Here is a 20,105-nt window from a genome sequence, read left to right on the forward strand (position 1 = left end):
TATTATCATCATAATTCTCCCTTCCCGGGTGCCCGCTTTCCCACCTACTGCAGCGTGCCTATCGAGGGAGCCAAACCGTCTGTCTTGCTACCTCATAACTGTCTGCAGACCGCAAACCTTTTCCGGTTGCTTCGCTTTCCCCCTTCCTCGCCCCGCTTTTTCTTTTTACCCCTGGAAGCGAGGGAAATAACCCCTCTAGCCTCGTTCCTGTCTGGTAGAAACAGCGGGTAGAAATGTTGTGGGGAGAAACGGGGGTCGAGCTTCGTTTGACTGCCACTCCCCCTCCCCGGTCCTGGGGAAGCGGGAGGGTCGCTTTTCCTCTTAAAGCGGGTGCGGGGCCAAGGTGGGAGGTGGGGAGGAAGGAACTGCTGCGGGAAGCATCTCCGACTGTACTACTTCGTATTTTTATGTATCATCCCCAAAGTGTTGCTTTCACTGCTCGAGACAATCGCTTAAAAAAAATACACTGCTTCCCACCCACCCCTTACTGCTATGATTATTAATCATTTTTCTCTCGGTTGTGTTTTATTGAGCAACCGATTACCGTACTCCGAGATGCGGTGTTTCCGTGATAACAGATGACAAGGGAATAAACATTGAAGTGCTTGAAGCAAAATCACTGCTTGGCGCTCTTCTTATAACAAAGATGTTTTGGATACAATTAAAAAGAAATCATTAGGGGCTTTATGAATATGTATGCATAAGCAGCAACTGAGAAGAGCTGTTGAGGCTGCTTGCTGATATACTTTTTTGTACAGAATGCAGTAAATAAAATACACATGGGATGTAATTCATAAAAGGAAATAGGATGTTAAATTGGTTGCTTCTAGTTTCATAGCTGAATATTGACATCAAGTGCCAAATTACATGGTATGTGCTCCTGGTGTGCTGCTGATAGAGGCCAGGAAGTCTGGTCTGTCTGTCTGTGTATGGATGTAGAATAGGTTTTTGTTAACTATCCTGTAGCAGAACATACTGAAGAAAATATAGTATAATTTTCTAGAACTGAGCCCTGATGATCCTTAGCTTAGGTTAAGCCCTGACTGAGCAGTTTGATTATATGTGGAATGCACAATTGTAATGAAATATTAAACCTTTAATTTGTGTATTTAAGCTTGCTGCACTAAAAAACAAACCTAATCTGACTCTTAAGGTATTGTTATTGTTACTCTTATTGTTTTTATCATCATTGATTTCATTAATTGCCTTCTAAACAACCATCAAGGCAATATACACTGAAAATAATTTATAACAATTAAGGACAGAAAACCAACAAATGTATTTAAAATAAGGCAGAAAACATACAATGTTGACATTTATCCAGGCCAGAAAGTCTGTCAGAACAAAATGCCTTCAATTGTTTCTTGAAAGTGCAAAATAAAATAGGTTTTGCCTATTTATACCTCACATAGCTGCCAGGTTTCCCCCTTTCTTGCAAGGAAGCCTATTCAGCATAAGGGAATTTCCCTTTAAAAAAGGGAGAACTTGGCAGCTATGATACCTCATGACCTTATTTGTCTCATTTGGTTCATAGACCATCATTCCATACCTTTGGGTTTTATTTATGTGTATTTTTTCTGCTTGTACTTAACTGCTGTGAGATTTCTTCTGGGAAATGGTTTTTTGGCGTTTGCAGCTCATATGATCAAAGAAGAGGCACAAGAAAACTTGTTAGATGTTTAGCCTGCACTTGAGATGCCTTCTTGCAAGTAGATATCCTTGGGAGGAGGCAGGGCAGCATGCTGATTACTGTACAGTGAAAGGTTGTACCACTTGTGAATAGATGTGCTTGAGAATTGATAAGATAGCGGCAAATTGGAGTGTGTGCCGTTAGTGGATCACCTCATGAGTAAGCATTTTTAAAGAAATGTAGCAAGCTTGTCAAGAATAATGTTTCTTTAATGCCTGTTTGTCCGTTGTAAAATTATGGAGACGTTAGTATGTTTTTTGCATGGTGCTGATCCTCCTATAAAATATGATATGCAACAGTAATTAGGAATGTCATAATATATGGACTACACTCACTTTTCTTGAGTCTCTTGGGATATATTCTCAGAAAACAGCTGATGCAGATGCACATTTAGGTTGCACTATGGCAATTAAGAATCTGATGAATATTTAGATATATTAATCAATTCCAAGAGCTTGCTCTTATGAGAACTGAATTTTTCTCATGAAGCAGTAACATTCTATCAAGATGACAAATAATGTTGTAAAATATCAGATTAATTCAATTTATGTACTGCTTCTCACACTAGAAATCCCAAAGTGAAGCTATTTATGTGAACAGCATGCAATAGGCAATAAAATCCATTAAAACAAAACAAATATACTAAAAGTATTCTTCCTCAAAAATCACCCTCCCCGCCAAAAAAACACCCCAGTCACTTACCATGGATGAGTATTAAAAATAAATAACCCAGACAATATGCACTGTCCAGATGCATGAATTGAAATAATTATAAAATTAGACTAAACAATAAAATTAAGCCAGTTTAAGAACAGTAGCCCGCAAAGCAATTTTTTAAAAAAGCAACAACCGAAAGAGACATTAAAGGGGGCGTGTTGTTGTTGCTCATTAAAAGGTGACTAATGATGGGACCAAACATACTTTCTTTGGTAGGGTATTCCATTGGTGACTTCCTCCTCATGCCCCGCTCCCAATGTACCATGGTAGCACATAATGGAGCAGGGTGGTAGACTGTTCAAAGGTTTGGCATATTGCTATGAGGGGTGAAGGAGATTCTTAAAATGCTTTGGTTTCAAGATGCTAAGGTTTAAAAGGTTATAACTGCACTTTGAATTGATCCCAGAAACAATTTGGTAATCAGTGCGGGTAATATACAATCAGAAAAGGGCTGTAGCTCAGTAGCAGAGCATTTGCTTCACATTCAGAAAGTTCCCGGTTCAATACCCAGCATCTCTATGTAGTACTTGTAAGGTCACCTATCTAAAACCATAGAGAGTTGCTACCAATCTGAGTGAAAAATACTGAACTAGATCACCAATGGTCCGATTCCGTATAAGGCAGCCATTTATGTTCCTAGAGCGACATTGATCCATCATGTTACAGTCAATAGCCAGGCTGTTGCATTCTAGGCAAATCGGAAAAGCCCTGAATTGTCTTTGAAGGCAGCCCACTGTGAGGCAACTTGGAAGTGAATAGGGCATGAGTGACTGTAGCCAGTTGCATTGCAAAAAATATATATATTTCATACAAATGTTTATCACAATTTACCTGTGATATATATCTGTTATTCAATTGAAGTTGATTCTCTTAACTAATCCTGATGTAGTTCTTGCATCATGGGAAGGATGCTAGAAGGTAGGCATATTAAAAACACATTCCAGCAGAGTTCTTGGGTTCCCACTAGTAGAAATTAATGCAGCTGTGCCAGTTGGATAGGTTAGTTCAGGCATCCCCAGACTTCTGCCCTCCAGATGTTTTGGACTACAATTCCCATCTTCCCCAACCACTGGTCCTGTTAGCTAGGGATCATGGGAGTTGTAGGCCGAAACATCTGGAGGGCTGCAGTTTGGGGATGCCTGGGTTAGTTTCACACTGCTTTAGAAATGATGTCTCTGAATGTTGAGAAACCTTCACTAACACTTTTTTTTGTACTTCGTTACACAGTTCTGCCTCTGATAAAGGAAAAATGGCATTCAGTAAAGGTTATCGTATCTATCATAAGCTGGACCCACCGCCATTCAGTGTGATAGTAGAAGCCAGAAACAAGGAAGAATGTCTCATGTTCGAGTCTGGTGCTGTGGCTGTTCTCTGTAAGTAGCAAAACTCCGCAAATACAAGCAGATGGCTAACTTAATAAAAACTCCTAATGCTAAAAATGAAAACAGATGAAGAAATGTTGAGTCACCATATCTGTTGTGTCAGTGATTTAAATGTCCTTTGAATATTTCCTTGTCTTTTGCTTAAAGGTGTTTTGTCCTACTATATTTTTCAAGGTAATACATTTTTGAATTTATTGCTATTTCTTGAAACTTGCCTTAAAAGTCTACTTATCCTCTTTGTAACAAGCAGATATAAAGGTAAACTGTGGCTGTTTAACATTTAGTGAATGAGCCTTGGGCTCATCAGCTTCCCCCTATCACCCTCCAGTGTGCCTGCAGGAACATCAGAACTTTTCACATCTGTTTTTAACTAGGCAGTTTAGTATTGTGTTCAAACCTGTAACCTAGAAGTTCAATTCAACTGGAAAGCTACACATGCCCCTGAACTTTGTCTCTTTAGCCATTCCTCTGAGTGGTTAGTGTGGTGCCATTGCAATATAAGAGAAGGCAACATTGGTTTAAATAGTATATTCTCCCATAATAACAACCTTTGCAATTACTGCAATGTAAGTGCAGGCCTAATTAGTATCCAGAATCTTTGCTATATCTAATGGGGGCTTCCTCCACCAGTAATTAGATTAAGTCTAAACTTGCATTTCTTAGGAAAATATTACTCTCTTTTCCCATGAGAGAATTCAAATGGCACACCTGGGTTTAAGTTATGACTGGCCAGAGACTCTTCATGACCCCTGTGCCACTCTGTAGTGAGGAAATTTGTGTTGAGGTCTGGTAACCTACTTGATGCTTGAGTTAATTAGCATTCAATTACCTTTTCCATCCAGCATCTTCATTAAGATAATAACTCTTTGTGCTAGAGCAGGCACCCCCAAACTCGGCCCTTCAGATGTTTTGGGACTACAACTCCCATCATCCCTAGGTAACAGGACCAGTGGTCAGGGATGGGAATTGTAGTCACAAACATCTGGAGGGCAGAGTTGGGGGGTGCCTGCGCTAGAGCTTTTCCCTACAACTGGACATCTTGCAGCTCCCTTAACTATACAGTGGTACATCGGGTTACAAACACCTTGGGTTACAAACACTTTGGGTTACAGACTCCGCTAACCCAGAAGTAGTACCTCAGATTAAGAACTTTACCTCAGGATGAGAACAGAAATTGTGCTCCAGCGGTGCAGCAGCAGGAGGCCCCATTACCTAAAGTGGTACCTCAGGTTAAGAACAGACCTCCTGAATGAATTAAGTTCGTAACCAGAGGTACCACTGTATGTTCAACGGTGCATTATTTTGCCTTGGAGACTGCTCCCCACCCTGTTCAGACACTGTGGAGAAAAACATCTCTACCTTTCTCTTTTCTGCAACCTCACTATCTCTTAGTCCATGTAATTGTTCAAAACCCAGTCATTTGTATTTGAAATCCCCCCCAAAATGTGTTTAGGCTTCTAATGCCACTCTCCTGGTTCCTTAGCACCCACATTTGTTCCATGTAAGATGAGCTCTTCTCCCTCCATCTGTCTTGTGTAACTGGAACTGTTTGAGCTTATGGTCCGGAACTTGGGTAGCCTGTGTAACTTTTAACAACTAACCAATTTACTATTCTGCATGTCTTTCTAGATACTTTAAACTCTAAAACAATTATATTAATTTTCCACAATTCTGTGTAAAATAACATTTTATTTAAATTAATAGCAACATCTGTAGTTTATTAATTCCTCCAAGAAAGCAATATATTATTGTGATTATTTGGGTATAACATAGTGCACTAACCTCGGTGTCACACGATTCTCTTTATATTAAAGATCCCCAAAGTTGTTACTCTATCCATAAGCATGTACGGTACAGTTTCATGTGTTAATGAGCTGGATAGATATTTTTTCTTTGCTGAACAACATATCCAGTAAAGATGAAGATAAAGATTTATTCCTACTTATTTAGAGGGAAGTAGCATAGGGCGTAGCGCATGCCTAGTGTGCTCTGGTCCATGGAGTCACGAAGAATCGGACATGACTAAACAACAAAGCATAGGGTTTAATAGCTTTGCCTGGTTTGTATTGGAAAGGATGCAGATGTTCTAAGATGTTGTAGCATGAACTATAGCATGAACTTCTGCTTTTGCCACAGCTGCACAAACAGTTGGCAGCTGTTAATAGGAATTTAGATTTAAAATGTATATTGAGCACTTCTGTTAACACACACCATCTAATCTACCATCAGGGGATTTAAATTATGGATGTAGCTAAGTGAAAGAATAAAATCTCTAGGGATGGAAGTGTTCAAGTGCCTGTATGCATTAACACAGCAAAAGAAGGTATATTTACATGCACATAGGTTAGGTATTTAATACCTCAATCTTTGTAGTGCACTCTCGTGTATGTTTACTCAGAACTGAGCAGCACTTAGTTCAGTCGGGCTTATTCTCAAGTAATTATGCATAGATTGCAGCTTTAGAACATTTTAATAGAATGAAAATATAGATAGGGAGCAGTTGGTAGACTTTAGTAGCTCCTACTCTTTGGGTGGGGGGGGGCAAACTTATCAGATTCCATCTTAATGTATAAAGACAAAATTGACCTTGCCTTATTAGGAAGGCAAGCATAGATCACTTGTCATTTAAATGACTACCAATTTTCCACTTTTATAACTACTGATCACGCCTCTGTTTTTCTTCATCCTTTAAGATTATATATTCTGATACAAAGATATTGTGTATTGGGATTTACAGAATGTCCAGGGAAGCTGAGTTATGTTTACATAGCTGGGTAGTACTCTACAGATGCATGTTGTTTTGCTCATAAATTTCTCGTATACACATGAGCTTTGATTTATTCTTGATACCATGGTAGATCTATTTCCTGCAAGTGTATTGATACATGTTTGCTTAAAGAACACAATCATATTTAAAGTTGATCAGTAACTCCACTATAAGCAGAATCTGGGAAGGGGAGGCAATTGCGTAGAAGGAATGGGAGATTCATGTCTCGTGTCAGTTACATTGTGTGAATAAATATAAAAGGGGGAAAACCTGACTTGCAGACAGGACCAGCTCTAAGGCAAGCCCGGGTGGCACAGGGCGCCAGGGGGGCGCCGCACGGTTGTGCCCGGGCGGCATGGTGAGAAGCGGGGCGGGGGGCACCGGAGCGATCATCGCACCACGGCGCCCGGGCGCGCGATATGCTTAGGACGGCCCTGCTTGCAGAGTTGGAAGGGGCTTTGCAGATTAGTTTGGCAAGCCCCCCACAATGTAGGATGCAGTTACAGCATCTTTAATAGATGGCCATCCAGACTTTGCTTAAGCACCTCTAGTGGATGAGTGCCCACCCCTCCTGAGACAATCTTTCCCTCTGTTGAACTGCTTTCTATTCAGCTGAAATCTGCTTTGATCCTATTTCTACCCATTGGTTCTAGTCCTTCCCCCTGGAACAACAAAGATCAGGCCTGTATGACATCCCTATCTTGTTATTCCCCATTTTCTCCAGGATAAGCATGTCTAGCTCTTCCAGCTGTTCATCATAGGATGTTTTCAGAGCCTTCACCACCCTGGTCTTCTTTCCTTGGACACAAACAAGCAGTTTTAGCACAGCCTTTCATAAAATGTGGCATCAAGTACTGGACACAGTACTTCTGATGCATTCTCATCAGTACTGGATAGAATGCAATGATTACTACCTGTGTTTACAGGTACCATGTTAATGCAGCCTGAGTCTGCATTAGCTTTTAATAGCGTATTCTGCCTTTGATTTTCTTTTTCTTTTTTGCACTTACCGTGTTTCTCATATTATAAGACATGTCTTATATTTATTTTTTCCTCAAAAAAACACACTATGGCTTATTTTCAAGGGATGTCTTATTTTTTTCCTCCTCCTCCTGCCGCAGCCGGCATTGCTGCTGCGCCTATCACTATGTCTTATTTTCGGGGTATGGCTTATATTCCTTGAATGCTTAAAAATCCTGCTATGGCTTATTTTATGGGTATGTCTTAAAATATGAGAAACAGGGTACATGCTGGATTTTACACTTATTTCTGTTGAATGTCACCTGTTGTTGCAGCCTAGTGTTGCAGGATTTTAGGATTTATTTTCTTTTTCTTTTGGATCTTGATACTGTCTTCTGTGTATTCCTCCCAACTTTCTCATTTGCAAATCGTACAAGCTTTTCCCTCATTCAAGTCATTAAGAAAATACTGAACAACACAGTGTGTGGGACTGAGCCCTATGATGTTCTGCTCAAGACTTTCCTCCATTTTGATCCAGAGCTATTCATGAGCACTCACTGGGTAAAAGTGCTGAACCAGCTGTGGCTGCCTCTTAGCTATAGTATTGCCCAGTTCACTTACCATTTTGTCATCAAGGCAACCATAGAAGACCCTGTCAAATGCTTTGCTGAAATCAAGATATACTGTATATGTGACACTCCCATGATTACATACTAGGCTAGAAACTCATATCAAAAAGAACACAAGGTTGATCTGACATTCCTTATTTTTGCAACCCATGCCGGCTCATAAATTGATGCAATGTTTTTAGATGCTTATAGACCAAATGCTTAATAACATTTCTTTGTTCTGTGTTGGGGTGCCTGGCCGGTAGTTTTCCAGATTCCCTGTGTCCCCATCTCAAATGTTCCTATCTCCAATGTTTTGAGACTTGACTCATTCTCCAAGAGCTCTCATAAGATTAGTCAGTGGTTTTGAGAACATACCTGTAAACTCATTTTGCACCATGGAGTCTAATTCATTTGGCCTTGGAGACTTGAATGTGTTTACAGTTGCTAAGGATTCTCTATCTCTTGGGGTTCAAGCCTCTCCTTATATCATTTGTCATTCTCTTCTCAGGTAGAACACAGTATGTTTTGTAGTAGAAGATTGACGCAAAATATGAGTTTGAGTAGTTATTCTTTCACTGTATCACTTGTTTATACTTACTGTCTTGTCCAAGCAGCAGACCTGCTATTCCCTTCCTCTTTTTCCATAAATGGTCCTTTTTGTTTTTTTACTATCCCTCACAAGCAGGAGCTCATTCTTGTCTTATCCTTCCTGTTCGTACAGTTTGGGGTGCACTATTGTAAACATCTCTGGTTACATATACCTCTTTCAGTCTCTTACGTACAGTATGCCCTTTTTATGTCTCAGTTCATCAAAGTTCTCTGTATGAAGCTTAACTGGCATCTTTCCCTTCTTCTTAAGACTGCCTAATCATAACCAGCATCTGCAACTCTGGAAGTTGTAGTTCAGCAACATATGGAGATCCACCCCAGTTTAGAGGAACAAGAATTGCCATTAAAACACTTTAAATTTGGTTTGAAATTTCAATCCCAGAGAGAGCCAACCCCCCATTAATTTGTGTGATTATGATGTCACAGGTCTACTCCTTCATTGTGTACAAGTGAGTCTACTGCTACTGAAGTGGATTTTCACTGTATCTCTTGCTATCAATTTGTCATGACTGCAAAAACTTGGCTTAGCACAGCAGTAATAAGTTCTGTGACATTTCTAGAATCTTTGTACTATACGTACATATAAGCCACTGATACAGGCAGCAGGAGAATAATTGCAGGCTGTTTTTGCACGCAGTACTTCATTTCTTTGAACAATTCTTTGAATTGTTTAATACAATCCTTTGTAATGGCCAGAAATTGTGTAAAGACCTGTTAAAGCAGGCGCTAAAACAGGATGCTGCAGAACTCTTAATGGCTTCCTGTCCATAGGCAGATGGATGAAAATACACAAAGCTTCCAAGTCAGACAGAACATTACTCAAAATGGTATATATGTGTGTGTATGTGTGTATATACACACACACACACACACACACACACACACAGTGGTACCTTGACTTGCGAAGACGATCCGTTCCGCGGTCGTCTTTGTAAGTCGAGGTTTTCAGTTGACGAAGCACCGCTACAGCGCATGCTGTATTTCATGCTTCTGCGCAGGCGCAGAACGCAGGCGCCGGGAGGACTTCCGGAGGCTTCGACTTCGGAAGTCAAAATCTTCGGAAGTCGAAGCCTTCGGATGTCGAGGTATGACTGTAAAAATATGAAGTGGAAGAGTCATTCATAAGTATAGTTATTTTGCTATAATTCAAATCCTTCACATTTTATAAACAGCATCTGCAGAGAAAGAGGCAATCAAGAACATGTACTCCAAGGTGATGGATGCATATGGACTGCTAGGTGTTTTGAGATTAAATCTTGGTGAGTAAATCTCATTTTGGGAGTCGCCTTTCTTTTCATATGAAAACAGTAATAGTTAAAAGATTGCTCATGCCATCTTGATGCCGGTACAATTGTTGGTATGTGATCACCACACTCCAGATAAATTGATGATTAATTTTGTATGTGGAGTGGGAATTCCTCCCCCCCCCTTTTTTTCCCTTGGTGATGCTTGCTGAGTTTTCTAAATAGCCTCTCCTGTTCTCCAACACCGAACAGCAAATCATTTTCAAAACTTTGGTATCTCAAAGGCAATTAGATGTGTATAACATTGCATATGTAACGTGAAGAGAGGATTGGATTCCCTTGGGGACCAGAAGCTGAAAATTCTGATGGCATACATGATCCTTTGGCCATTAAATAATTGTTGGGCTTGTAGTAAATTACATTGTCTCTTCTGTAGCATTCCTTTCAAGCATATGAGGCATGGTGGTATATTTTTCCTTAAGATATGAAGTTCACTTTTTCTGAGAAATTTAAAATATGCCATTGGAATCGAGGTTTCTAACATTTCAGTTTACACATACCCTATCAGTAATTATAAAACAAAACAATAAGCATGCTCATCCTAAAAGTTGGCATGGTTGCAGCCCAGCACTTATTTAAAAACTACTGTTCATGCAAAATCAATTTCTGAAAAGTCTTATGTGCAAAAGTAAACTTTAGAATTATGCAGTTACCTCTCTGTAAAAGTTTAATAGTTAAAACAGGGAAATGCAAAAGTGTGCCTTGCAAAAGTTTAAAACACGCTGATTGTTCATTTCCATTTGTTTCTTACAGGAGACACATTGTTACATTATCTAGTTCTTGTCACAGGATGTATGTCTGTAGGAAAAATCCAAGAATCTGAAGTTTTTCGTGTTACTTCCACTGATTTAATATCATTACGAATTGACCCATCTGATGAAGAACGCATCTCTGAAGTGCGCAAAGTTTTGAATTCAGGAAACTTTTATTTTGCATGGTCTTCTTCTGGGGTCAGTTTAGATCTTAGTCTTAATGCCCACCGTAGCATGCAAGAACAAAGCACTGATAACAGGTTCTTCTGGTGAGTTGATAAGTTTTAGGAAGTCTGATACAGTGTGCCTTTGTATTTTGAGTTGTTGAATTTCTTGTCATTGCACGTGTTGAAATACTGCTTGCAGTTCTACCTTTTTGAAATAGTACTTCTTCATATAAAATGGTTTTTAATGTTTTTATAGGTATTAATATGGTCAAATCACACACAAAGACAGTACATACACAGAATGAACCATTTTGCAAACTCATGCTTAGCTGTTCTGGGAAATACTTTACAAGTGTTAAAATGAGAAGTGAAAATCCAGTATTAGCATTTAGTTCAAATTATTACAGTCACAGATACTACTAACTTTAAAATATTTGTTTTGTGCTTGTTCAGATATACACAGAATTCTGTCTCTCTTTATATAATGGTCATTGGTGTTATAATAGTGTAAACTATTAGATGCCCTGTTTATTATGCAAGGTTGTGTATATTTAGCGAATTATGTGCAAGTTTAGCAGGACAGACTTTGAGATTTGATTAAATTAATTATAAAGGATAAGAATTTCAGTACTTTTAGAAAGCAAGTTCCCAAGGAAAAGATAAAGAAAGCAAAGGAATGGATGCAATGATAACTCCTCCAATTTTTAAACCCAAGTAACATTCTAGTCCTGCTTGACTCCATGTTTCTTCCTGTGATGAGAATTACCAGAATACAAAGTAAGTAGCCTTTGTAGCTGAAACATTTTCAATATTCAGCGTTCTGCACAGAATGCAAATTTATTGTACTTGCATGATACATTCATGAAACATGCAGAGCCCCAAGAAGCTGTTTACTTACATCAGTGAATCATCTCTAGCTGTTCAAGCTGCTTCTAATATACTAATGACACTAGATCTATCTAAGCTGGCAAAGATAGGCGAGATTGTGCTTAAAAGTGGGGTTTGCTGACCCCACCAAAAAAAATCTACTTTTATTTGAACTGTGATCACCTGATAATTTGAGTACCGGGAATGCTTCTATAGAGAAACACCAGTGGGCCCTTTGTCTACTTTTGGAGTGTCCCAGACACTTTTAAAAGGATCCCCTCCCCAAAAGACGCATTCTGAACTGGAGTTTAGTACTGCTTTGGGAATGCTGTGGTCTCTTGGTAACCTGTCCAACATCAGGAACTCTGTTCAATATCTGGATCAGCATATTTATCTGAGATGGGTGTGGATTGTTGCCCAGGGCTGTGACATTTAGTTTCTGTACCATCCACACGTGAAACTGTCAGACACAGGCATTGAGGGGGAAATCCTTTTTCAGCTGGAGGTAACTTTACACATGTGAAATGTACCTGATGGTTTCAGATTTACTTGATTTACACTAACCCCACCCCAAAAAACACTCTGTAGTTCAATAACCAGTATCTTCTCTGAAACTGGAAGCTTGCACTGTGAGAAATTCTAATTTATGCTGTCTCTTTATGCTGCCATTTTGCTACTAGAATGTGCAGGTTAGCCAGCCTAGTGAAACTGGACTTTCTGAAATGTAATTTGCTGAATGTTTGTTTTTACCTTTTCCCTTAATCTTTCCTGAACTATGTTTATTGCTTTGAAAGTCATTACAGAAGACTCACATAATATGGTTTAAAATGGCTCTCTGTTCCACTTAAGCATACTTGCTTATATATGCATGCCATTATGTTTACAATGATATTTTATTCTTCAGTGCTTCATATTTTATATTGAAATTCCTCCAGCTAATGTTAATCTGAATCACTTCTTCAATAGGAATCAATCACTGCACCTTCATCTTAAACATTATGGAGTAAACTGTGATGAATGGTTGTTGCGTCTCATGTGTGGAGGAGTGGAGATCAGAACAATTTATGCAGCTCACAAGCAAGCAAAGGCTTGCATCATTTCACGGTTAAGCTGTGAACGAGCTGGGACCAGATTTAATGTTAGAGGAACAAATGATGATGGTCATGTGGCAAATTTTGTTGAAACTGAACAGGTATGTCCTGTGAACTATTGCTGCTTTGTATTATTCTCACTAGGATATACAAATAGGGGATAGGCATTGCTTGGTACAGGGTGTGACATCTAGTTTAAATAGTTAGAACGTAAGGCTATCCTAATGATTTCTACCTGCTGCCAACTCCAGTTATTTTGTATATAATAGTCTTGAACACATTGGCTACCAAACCTACATTTGTGGTAGACAGGTTACACTTCTTTTATCATAACCACGTTCTGGAATGGTAATGCTCAATTGGTGAAAATGAGGACTGTTTCCACAATTCAGACCTACCCCTTTGTTAAAATTAAAACACCATTGTTGAGACAGATGTGCGTATCTCATCCTTCCAATCTTAATAGTAGACATCAGCACATTTTCCATTACATGCTAAGCCAAGCAATGGTTTAGCATGGATGCCTGGCTGTACAGGTTCTCAGGGACATGGTGGTGGCTGCTTTGCTCTTCCCTAGTCTTTTTTCAGCTGCATTCACTAAGCCATGGTTTAGTAAATATACATTATTTATACATACATACATACATACATACATACATATATATAATGTTATTTGTATGCCACCTTTCCAAAGTTAAAACCATGCTCAAGGTGGCTTACAGCATGAAAAAATACATAATTACAAACATAACAAAAGTAGTCATAAGCAATAAACCATCCAAAAGGATACAACCAAATCATACAATTGTTGTTGTATTATTGTTGTGATTATTAAATCATAATACAGTAAAGTAAAATAAAGATATACAAAAAAATCAAAATACACAAAAATCAGCAACAACACTCCCTGTGCCAACAAAAAACCCTAGATAACACCGCAACCCAAAAGTCTGTTCAGTAGCCTCAGCTTTTATATATTTACAAATGTATTAATTGTTTCACATTTAAACATTTTGAAGCAATGTATAACAGGGGTTTCATAAAATCAAAACATAACATAAAGAAGAGCATAAAATATAAAATATTCTGCTGTCAGCTGAGATCCAACAAAACAAAGTAAGTATTACACTAATTGTCTGGTGTCAATCTGTATACTGCAAGCCATCATTTATCACAATATATTATTTCCACAGTTGCCTGTTTAATATGGATTAATACATAGATTATGTAGCTAGAAAATGATCTGATTTTTTTCATTAAAATCAATGTGTATTGGTGCAACTTTGGTGCAAAACTTTCAAAAAAAATTTCAATTTTTTTTTTGGCCTTAGATGATATTGGGTCAGAATAAGTTTTAATGTGTGGGCAAATGGCATGGAATAATTTGAACAAAGTTTCTGCATAGGTAACTAATTGCTTAAGACAACTAATAAAGTAAGTATTATTTCTCCAACAGGTGATATTTCTAGATGAATGTGTGTCATCCTTTATACAAATCCGTGGATCTGTTCCATTATTTTGGGAGCAACCTGGCTTACAAGTAGGAGGACTATATTTTTTCAAATTGCATTTCCGCCTATTAGTTGAAGTCTTCTACCACCTTTTTCAAGAATCAAAGCCCAGTAATTTAAGGAGAACATGTTATATATACAATTCAGTGTCATGTAGGACATAGTAGGAAAACATTGTTTAAATTGCAACTGTTTGGTCAGGCAGGAGTGAAAGTGGCTCAAGTGACCTTAAACTGTCGGCTCTTAGAATTATATAATTTTCTTTATTTTGATTGATTGGAAATGTACCCGACAGAGCAATCCAAAACCCTGACTGGGAGCAGTTGATCCACCACCGCACCTGAAACCCTGGGAGGGGCAGGGTGTGTTGGGAGGACAGTTTCTTGGAGTGGGGGGTGCTGCACAGCTGAGGGATCTCAAGATCCATGGCACTTTAGTTGCAGGGCCCACTGTTGAAGGCCAGCAGGAAGACAGATGCTTACCATCCTAACCCCCCCAGCTATTAACGTTTGGAGCACAGGGTGGTGGTAGGATTGGATTGTAAGTACAGTGGTACCTCAGTTTTCGAACATAATCCGTTCCGGAAGACCATTCAAGTTCTGAAACCTTCGAATCTCAAAACAGAAATCTCAATATGGAAAACTCAATACGGAAGCCACGTTTCCGGTTCATCTTCCGAGGCACATTTGAAAACCAAAGCATTTACTTCTGGGTTTACGTCGTTCGAGTTCTGAAATGTTTGTCAACGGAGATGTTAAAAAACCGAGGTACTCCTGTGTTATAATAGAAGTGAGGAAAGTAAAAAAAATAGATTCAGACGTGCTATGGTCTTGTGTCTTTAAAAATTATTGTATTATAATGTAATAATTTGAGTGCTTTATTAATAAGATTTGATTACACCCAAAAGGTTTCTGGAACAATAATGTATGCAAAAAAAATTTTAACTTGAACATTCTTCTGTCTCAGGTTGGATCTCATCGTGTCAGAATGTCAAGAGGATTTGAAGCAAATGCACCAGCGTTTGACAGGTAAAATTCCTTCCTTCTAGCAGGAGCTATTCATATTGAGTGCTCTAGTAGGCAATATTTCCACGAAGTTCTTAAATGCATGAGTGACCCACTGGGAACTGGATGAAATAATACCAGTAACTAAAGGTTAGCATGTGCATTGCTAAACTAAAGTAACAAATGTAAGGTTTAAAATGAGATTCTTATGAACAAAAGCCATATTTCCATTTTCTGTTGAGTGGGCTTCATCTGTGTTAGGAGTGAATTCTACATTGTATGTAAGTTGTCATAATTCTTACACTGGTTCTGGGTTTTCTTATGTGGCTGATTTTCATAATTTCATTCATCCTTTTAGCTGCTCTTTTGCCTTTTCAATATAAGTGGTTAAATATGATGTGTGTATTTCATTCACTGATTTAAAGATGCTAGCTACTTACTAGATCCAATAATAATAGATTTCCCCCCACCTTGCAGGCACTTTCATACCCTTAAAAATCTATATGGCAAGCAAATAATTGTGAATCTTCTTGGCTCAAAAGAAGGGGAGCATATGCTCAGCAAAGCCTTTCAGGTAAAAGATGATCTAGACCTATTTAGTAAAGGAAAATCTTGTCTCATAAATGGCAAATCATTATCTCAGTTTCAGTATATAAGTACAGTAATTTCATTAATGTTGTGTTATTTGACTTTTAATAAAAAGAATGTGATTTTGTAAATCAAAAGCTGATTAAGGACTACTTCAGATGTAATTTTCTTCAAGCATAGCTCTGTCTAGAAATTAACATATTACAAATATTGCAATAACAGAATAGATAAACATTTTGCAGTTAAAACTAATTGGCAGTATCATATTTTTTGCTACTACCAAAATCTTGTTCCATGACATCTATTTTCCATTTGTTGCTAATATGTTTCTCCTTTCTTCCACCAACTTCCTCAGAGCCATTTGAAAGCTTCTGAACATGCTGAGGACATCAAAATGGTGAACTTTGACTATCATCAAATGGTCAAGGGTGGAAAGGCAGAAAAACTACATGGTGTTCTTAAACCACAGATCCAGAAATTCTTAGAGTGTGGATTTTTTTACTTCGATGGAAACGAAGTTCAAAGGTTTGGATACTTATCTTCTGTTATCTGGTTTACCACTTTTGGAAATGAAAGAAGAGTCAGAAAGGGGGAGCTACTTTTTTTAATAAAAAAGTTGAGACTACTTATTTATGAGGAAAATGACTGAAAATGCTGCAGCTGGAGCACTGCATATCTAACTTCCACAATGAAAATTCTGTCCTCCCTTTACTTGTTTGCTTTAATCAGCTTGGTGTGGCATCTGCACCAAATTTAACCAAGGTTTGAAGAAAGTTCTGATTCATACGTGGTTAATCTTAGTGCAGTAATGTTAAACCAGTGTTAAAACCAAGTAAAAGAGCTATTCATATGGGGGGAGGGGTGCATGTGATCACCCTAGCCTTAAAACCAAAGCGCTGAGCTTTAGGAATGGTCTGGTATATTTTCATAAAGCCATAGCTTCATGCAAAGAGCAAAAGCTACATTTTTTACTACCAAGCCAGAATTATTTTGTATTTATTTTGAATTTTCATAGAGCCAGTTGAAAGAGGGGTAATGGAAATTACAGTCTTTTGGCACTGTGCTGTTTCTAAAATGCATTGATTGCAATGGGTGACTTGGAGTGAAATCTGACGTGTTTTTTTGGCCTTTAAGTTGAGTTCTTATGAATTCATTTAATCATTGTTGTTTTTTCAAAATATCATTCCTTAAAAAAGTAGAACATTATTCAATAATATTTATTTATTAAAATAAACAAATACATCTGAATGTCCCATGGCATGGCTTTTTCTTTCTTTTTTTAACTACAAAAACCTAGTGGGTAAAATTGAGAAGAACTTGTGTTGATAGGTATTTGGCTAATGATCATACTTCTGTTTAGTACCTTGGTGTAAAGTTTTGTGTGTTGTGTGTAATTTTAAAATTGTATCTTTGTTGTATACTTGGCACAGAACTCAAAGTGGTACTATAAGAACAAACTGCTTGGATTGTCTGGATAGAACAAATTCTGTGCAGGCATTTGTTGGCTTAGAGGTAAGAATATAAAGTGTTTTAATGTTGACATTTGAAAAGTTCACATACTGTTCAGGTGTTGCCTGATCTGTGTTCTTCTCACACTATGGGGCTTATTATTCCTCTTCTTTCCCTACATGTCCTCAAAATCTGCTTCAGAAGGTCCCCCAACCCTCTGCAACAGATTTTGAGAATACACATGGGGCTGCTGGCAAGAGTAGGGGAATTTTTTATTGCACAAGAGGAAGTTGGTTGCACAAGCAAAACAGCAGTGTTTGATACAATCATAATTATTTCTCATATTATTCTGTAAAGTGCCTTGTCAACTGATAGCTTTATATCAATTTAAATTGTATAATTTATAGTTTCTTAACCAGATAAAAGGGGAAACCAAACCAAATGAAAGCTTTCAAAAATAAAATGTTTTTATACAGATTTGTATTTACCTTTGGTTTTGCCTTCCACATTTTTGCAGATGCTGACAAAACAGCTAGAAGTTTTAGGTTTAGCTGAAAAGCCTCAATTGGTTACTCGATTCCAGGAAGTTTTTCGGTCCATGTGGTCTGTTAATGGTGACTCAGTCAGTAAAATATATGCTGGAACTGGAGCTCTTGAAGGAAAAGCAAAGGTAAGTAATGTTTTTAGTAGTAAAATTTGAATATTGTAATTCTCAAGGGCCAAATTGTATACAACTGTTATTTTTCATTTTTTTAAGTGTATGGGTATGGATTTTCCATTATTTCTCACTGTTTTCTACTGAATGTTGAAGCGGGCTCTGTTTTTATCTACTAGCCTTGAATCTGCATGTTTCAACTAAAAACTTCACTCTCTTCATTCCCTGCAGTGCTTTATTTAACTTTACTCATTTATCCAAAGGTCATCTAAAATGTCTGAGCCAAAATTAAGGTTTATTCCTAGGTTTTGTAGATGAAGCTATTACCCTGCACCCCACAGTAACTTATTAGTCCTGATATTATTTTAGAGTTATTTCATTCAAGTTCAAATGCCAAAAAATCTTCTGCTGATACAAAAAGCAAAAGTGATGCTGACACAGGCACCAGTAGCTGGTAGTTGGCAATACTCACATAAACCTAGAGTTCCATGCATGTTGCCTTTAGTTGGGTAGTGTGTGTATTAGGGTTGGGTGATATATCGATATATCGTCCAAAACCGGTTTGAAGTCTGTATTGTGATATAAGTTCCGTAATTTTTGACCTGGCAATATATCGTGAATCATGATTGGTGTGTATGCACGCGCTATGCAAAAATCACCACGTGGGAAAAACCGTGAAGCCAGCCAATTCTTTCATTTCCTTCAGCCCCTGTTAACTCAACCAGCTTGCCTCTCCCCTGCCTCATGCAGGAGGCAGCAAATCACAAGAGCAGGCACCGGCAAATATCACAATGCCGGAAAACCCGTGAAGCCAGCCAATGGCTCTACAGACCTCCATCCTTATTTCAGACATCGTGATATATTGCTATATCACCATGTTTAGCTGGTGATATATCACAAGATTGAAAACCAGATATCAGCAAGCCCTACTGTTCGCTTCTACATAGTTCCATCCTTATTTCAGACATTGTGATATATCCATATATTGTGATATTTAGCTGGTGGCATATCACGATGTTGAAAACTAGATATCACTCAGCCCTAGGTTGTGTGTTATATCACACAACAGAATTTGATACCGTATTCTTAGCTACGGTTTTCTATGTATTTTGCTTGTGGCCTTGGAGAATTGTATCTTTCCAGGGCACAAGTGTTAAACAGCAGGTTTTACAAGATTTTCATTGCTGGTTTTTGTCTGTTAGTACTTTTGCATGTGGGAATGGTGTTTCTTATGGGTTGTTTCCAACTACTGTAACTCATTGTGTCCATAGACTGAATCTGCAAGTGCAGCAGAGCTTCCCTTCCCTCTCTTCACCATGCAATTCCCAGAACTGTTTCGTTCCCCCCCCCAACTATCCAGAGCAGATTTGGGAGCAGTGCAAGAGTAAGAGTGGGAAGGGAAGTTCCACTGCACACACAAAAGTTATGTGCATGCAGTGATTCAACTGGATGAAACCTCTGCAGTTTAATCTTAATTGTATTCACCTTTTCAAACTACAACTGAAACTGAAATGTGTGTTTAACAGTGATTATTTCAAATTTTAAGTACTATGTTACTATTTAACATCTTAACTAACTTTTCTTTTGCTTTCCTTTTGGTTCATTTCAATTATTTACCTGATATGTAATTGGTGAGTGTAATTCCCGAATACTGCTAAATGTTGAACATTCGTCAGTGTTTAAATATGTATCGCGACCCAAATTATTGAAGGTTCAAAATGCTAAAGATTTGGTTTTAATGACTAGATTCTCCTATACTGAACCTAATGACATTTTTAATAGAGTTAATTGTTTATTATATGTGCGGGTTTTCTTTTAAAAATACTGCCTGTGAACTAAAGAACTAGTTCCAGCAGGATTAAGGGCTTGTCATGCTTAGTAGAGTATTTGACACTGAACATATCCCCATGCCATATCACAAACTGGTTTTGAATTTTCCTTTCAGTGGCAAAAGTCCTTTGGCATGACGGACTGTTTGAAA

The 20,105-nt window shown here is 38.1% G+C and overlaps 1 protein-coding gene across 16 annotated transcripts in view; it reads left to right on the forward strand.

Annotated features, from left to right (window-relative positions):
• The window catches only part of SYNJ1 (synaptojanin 1), a 56,495-nt gene that overhangs the window by 408 nt on the left and 35,982 nt on the right, over positions 1 to 20,105 (forward strand). For 14 of the 16 annotated variants that reach the window (XM_060273612.2, XM_060273614.2, XM_060273603.2 and 11 more), the window contains exons 2-11: positions 3,635 to 3,780; positions 9,909 to 9,995; positions 10,794 to 11,061; positions 12,793 to 13,018; positions 14,374 to 14,457; positions 15,395 to 15,456; positions 15,910 to 16,006; positions 16,376 to 16,545; positions 17,451 to 17,532; positions 17,987 to 18,139. In XM_060273612.2, the coding sequence (XP_060129595.2) occupies positions 3,635 to 3,780; positions 9,909 to 9,995; positions 10,794 to 11,061; positions 12,793 to 13,018; positions 14,374 to 14,457; positions 15,395 to 15,456; positions 15,910 to 16,006; positions 16,376 to 16,545; positions 17,451 to 17,532; positions 17,987 to 18,139 (1,375 nt within the window). Of the gene's footprint in view, positions 1 to 3,634; positions 3,781 to 9,908; positions 9,996 to 10,793; positions 11,737 to 12,792; positions 13,019 to 14,373; positions 14,458 to 15,394; positions 15,457 to 15,909; positions 16,007 to 16,375; positions 16,546 to 17,450; positions 17,533 to 17,986; positions 18,140 to 20,105 lie in introns of all 16 variants that reach the window. The other 2 variants (XM_088667931.1, XM_088667932.1) reach the window with 1 other exon arrangement.

The sequence above is a fragment of the Zootoca vivipara genome, chromosome 4, assembly GCF_965207765.1.
Source record: "Zootoca vivipara chromosome 4, rZooViv2.hap1.1, whole genome shotgun sequence".
NCBI classification, from domain to species: domain Eukaryota; kingdom Metazoa; phylum Chordata; class Lepidosauria; order Squamata; family Lacertidae; genus Zootoca; species Zootoca vivipara.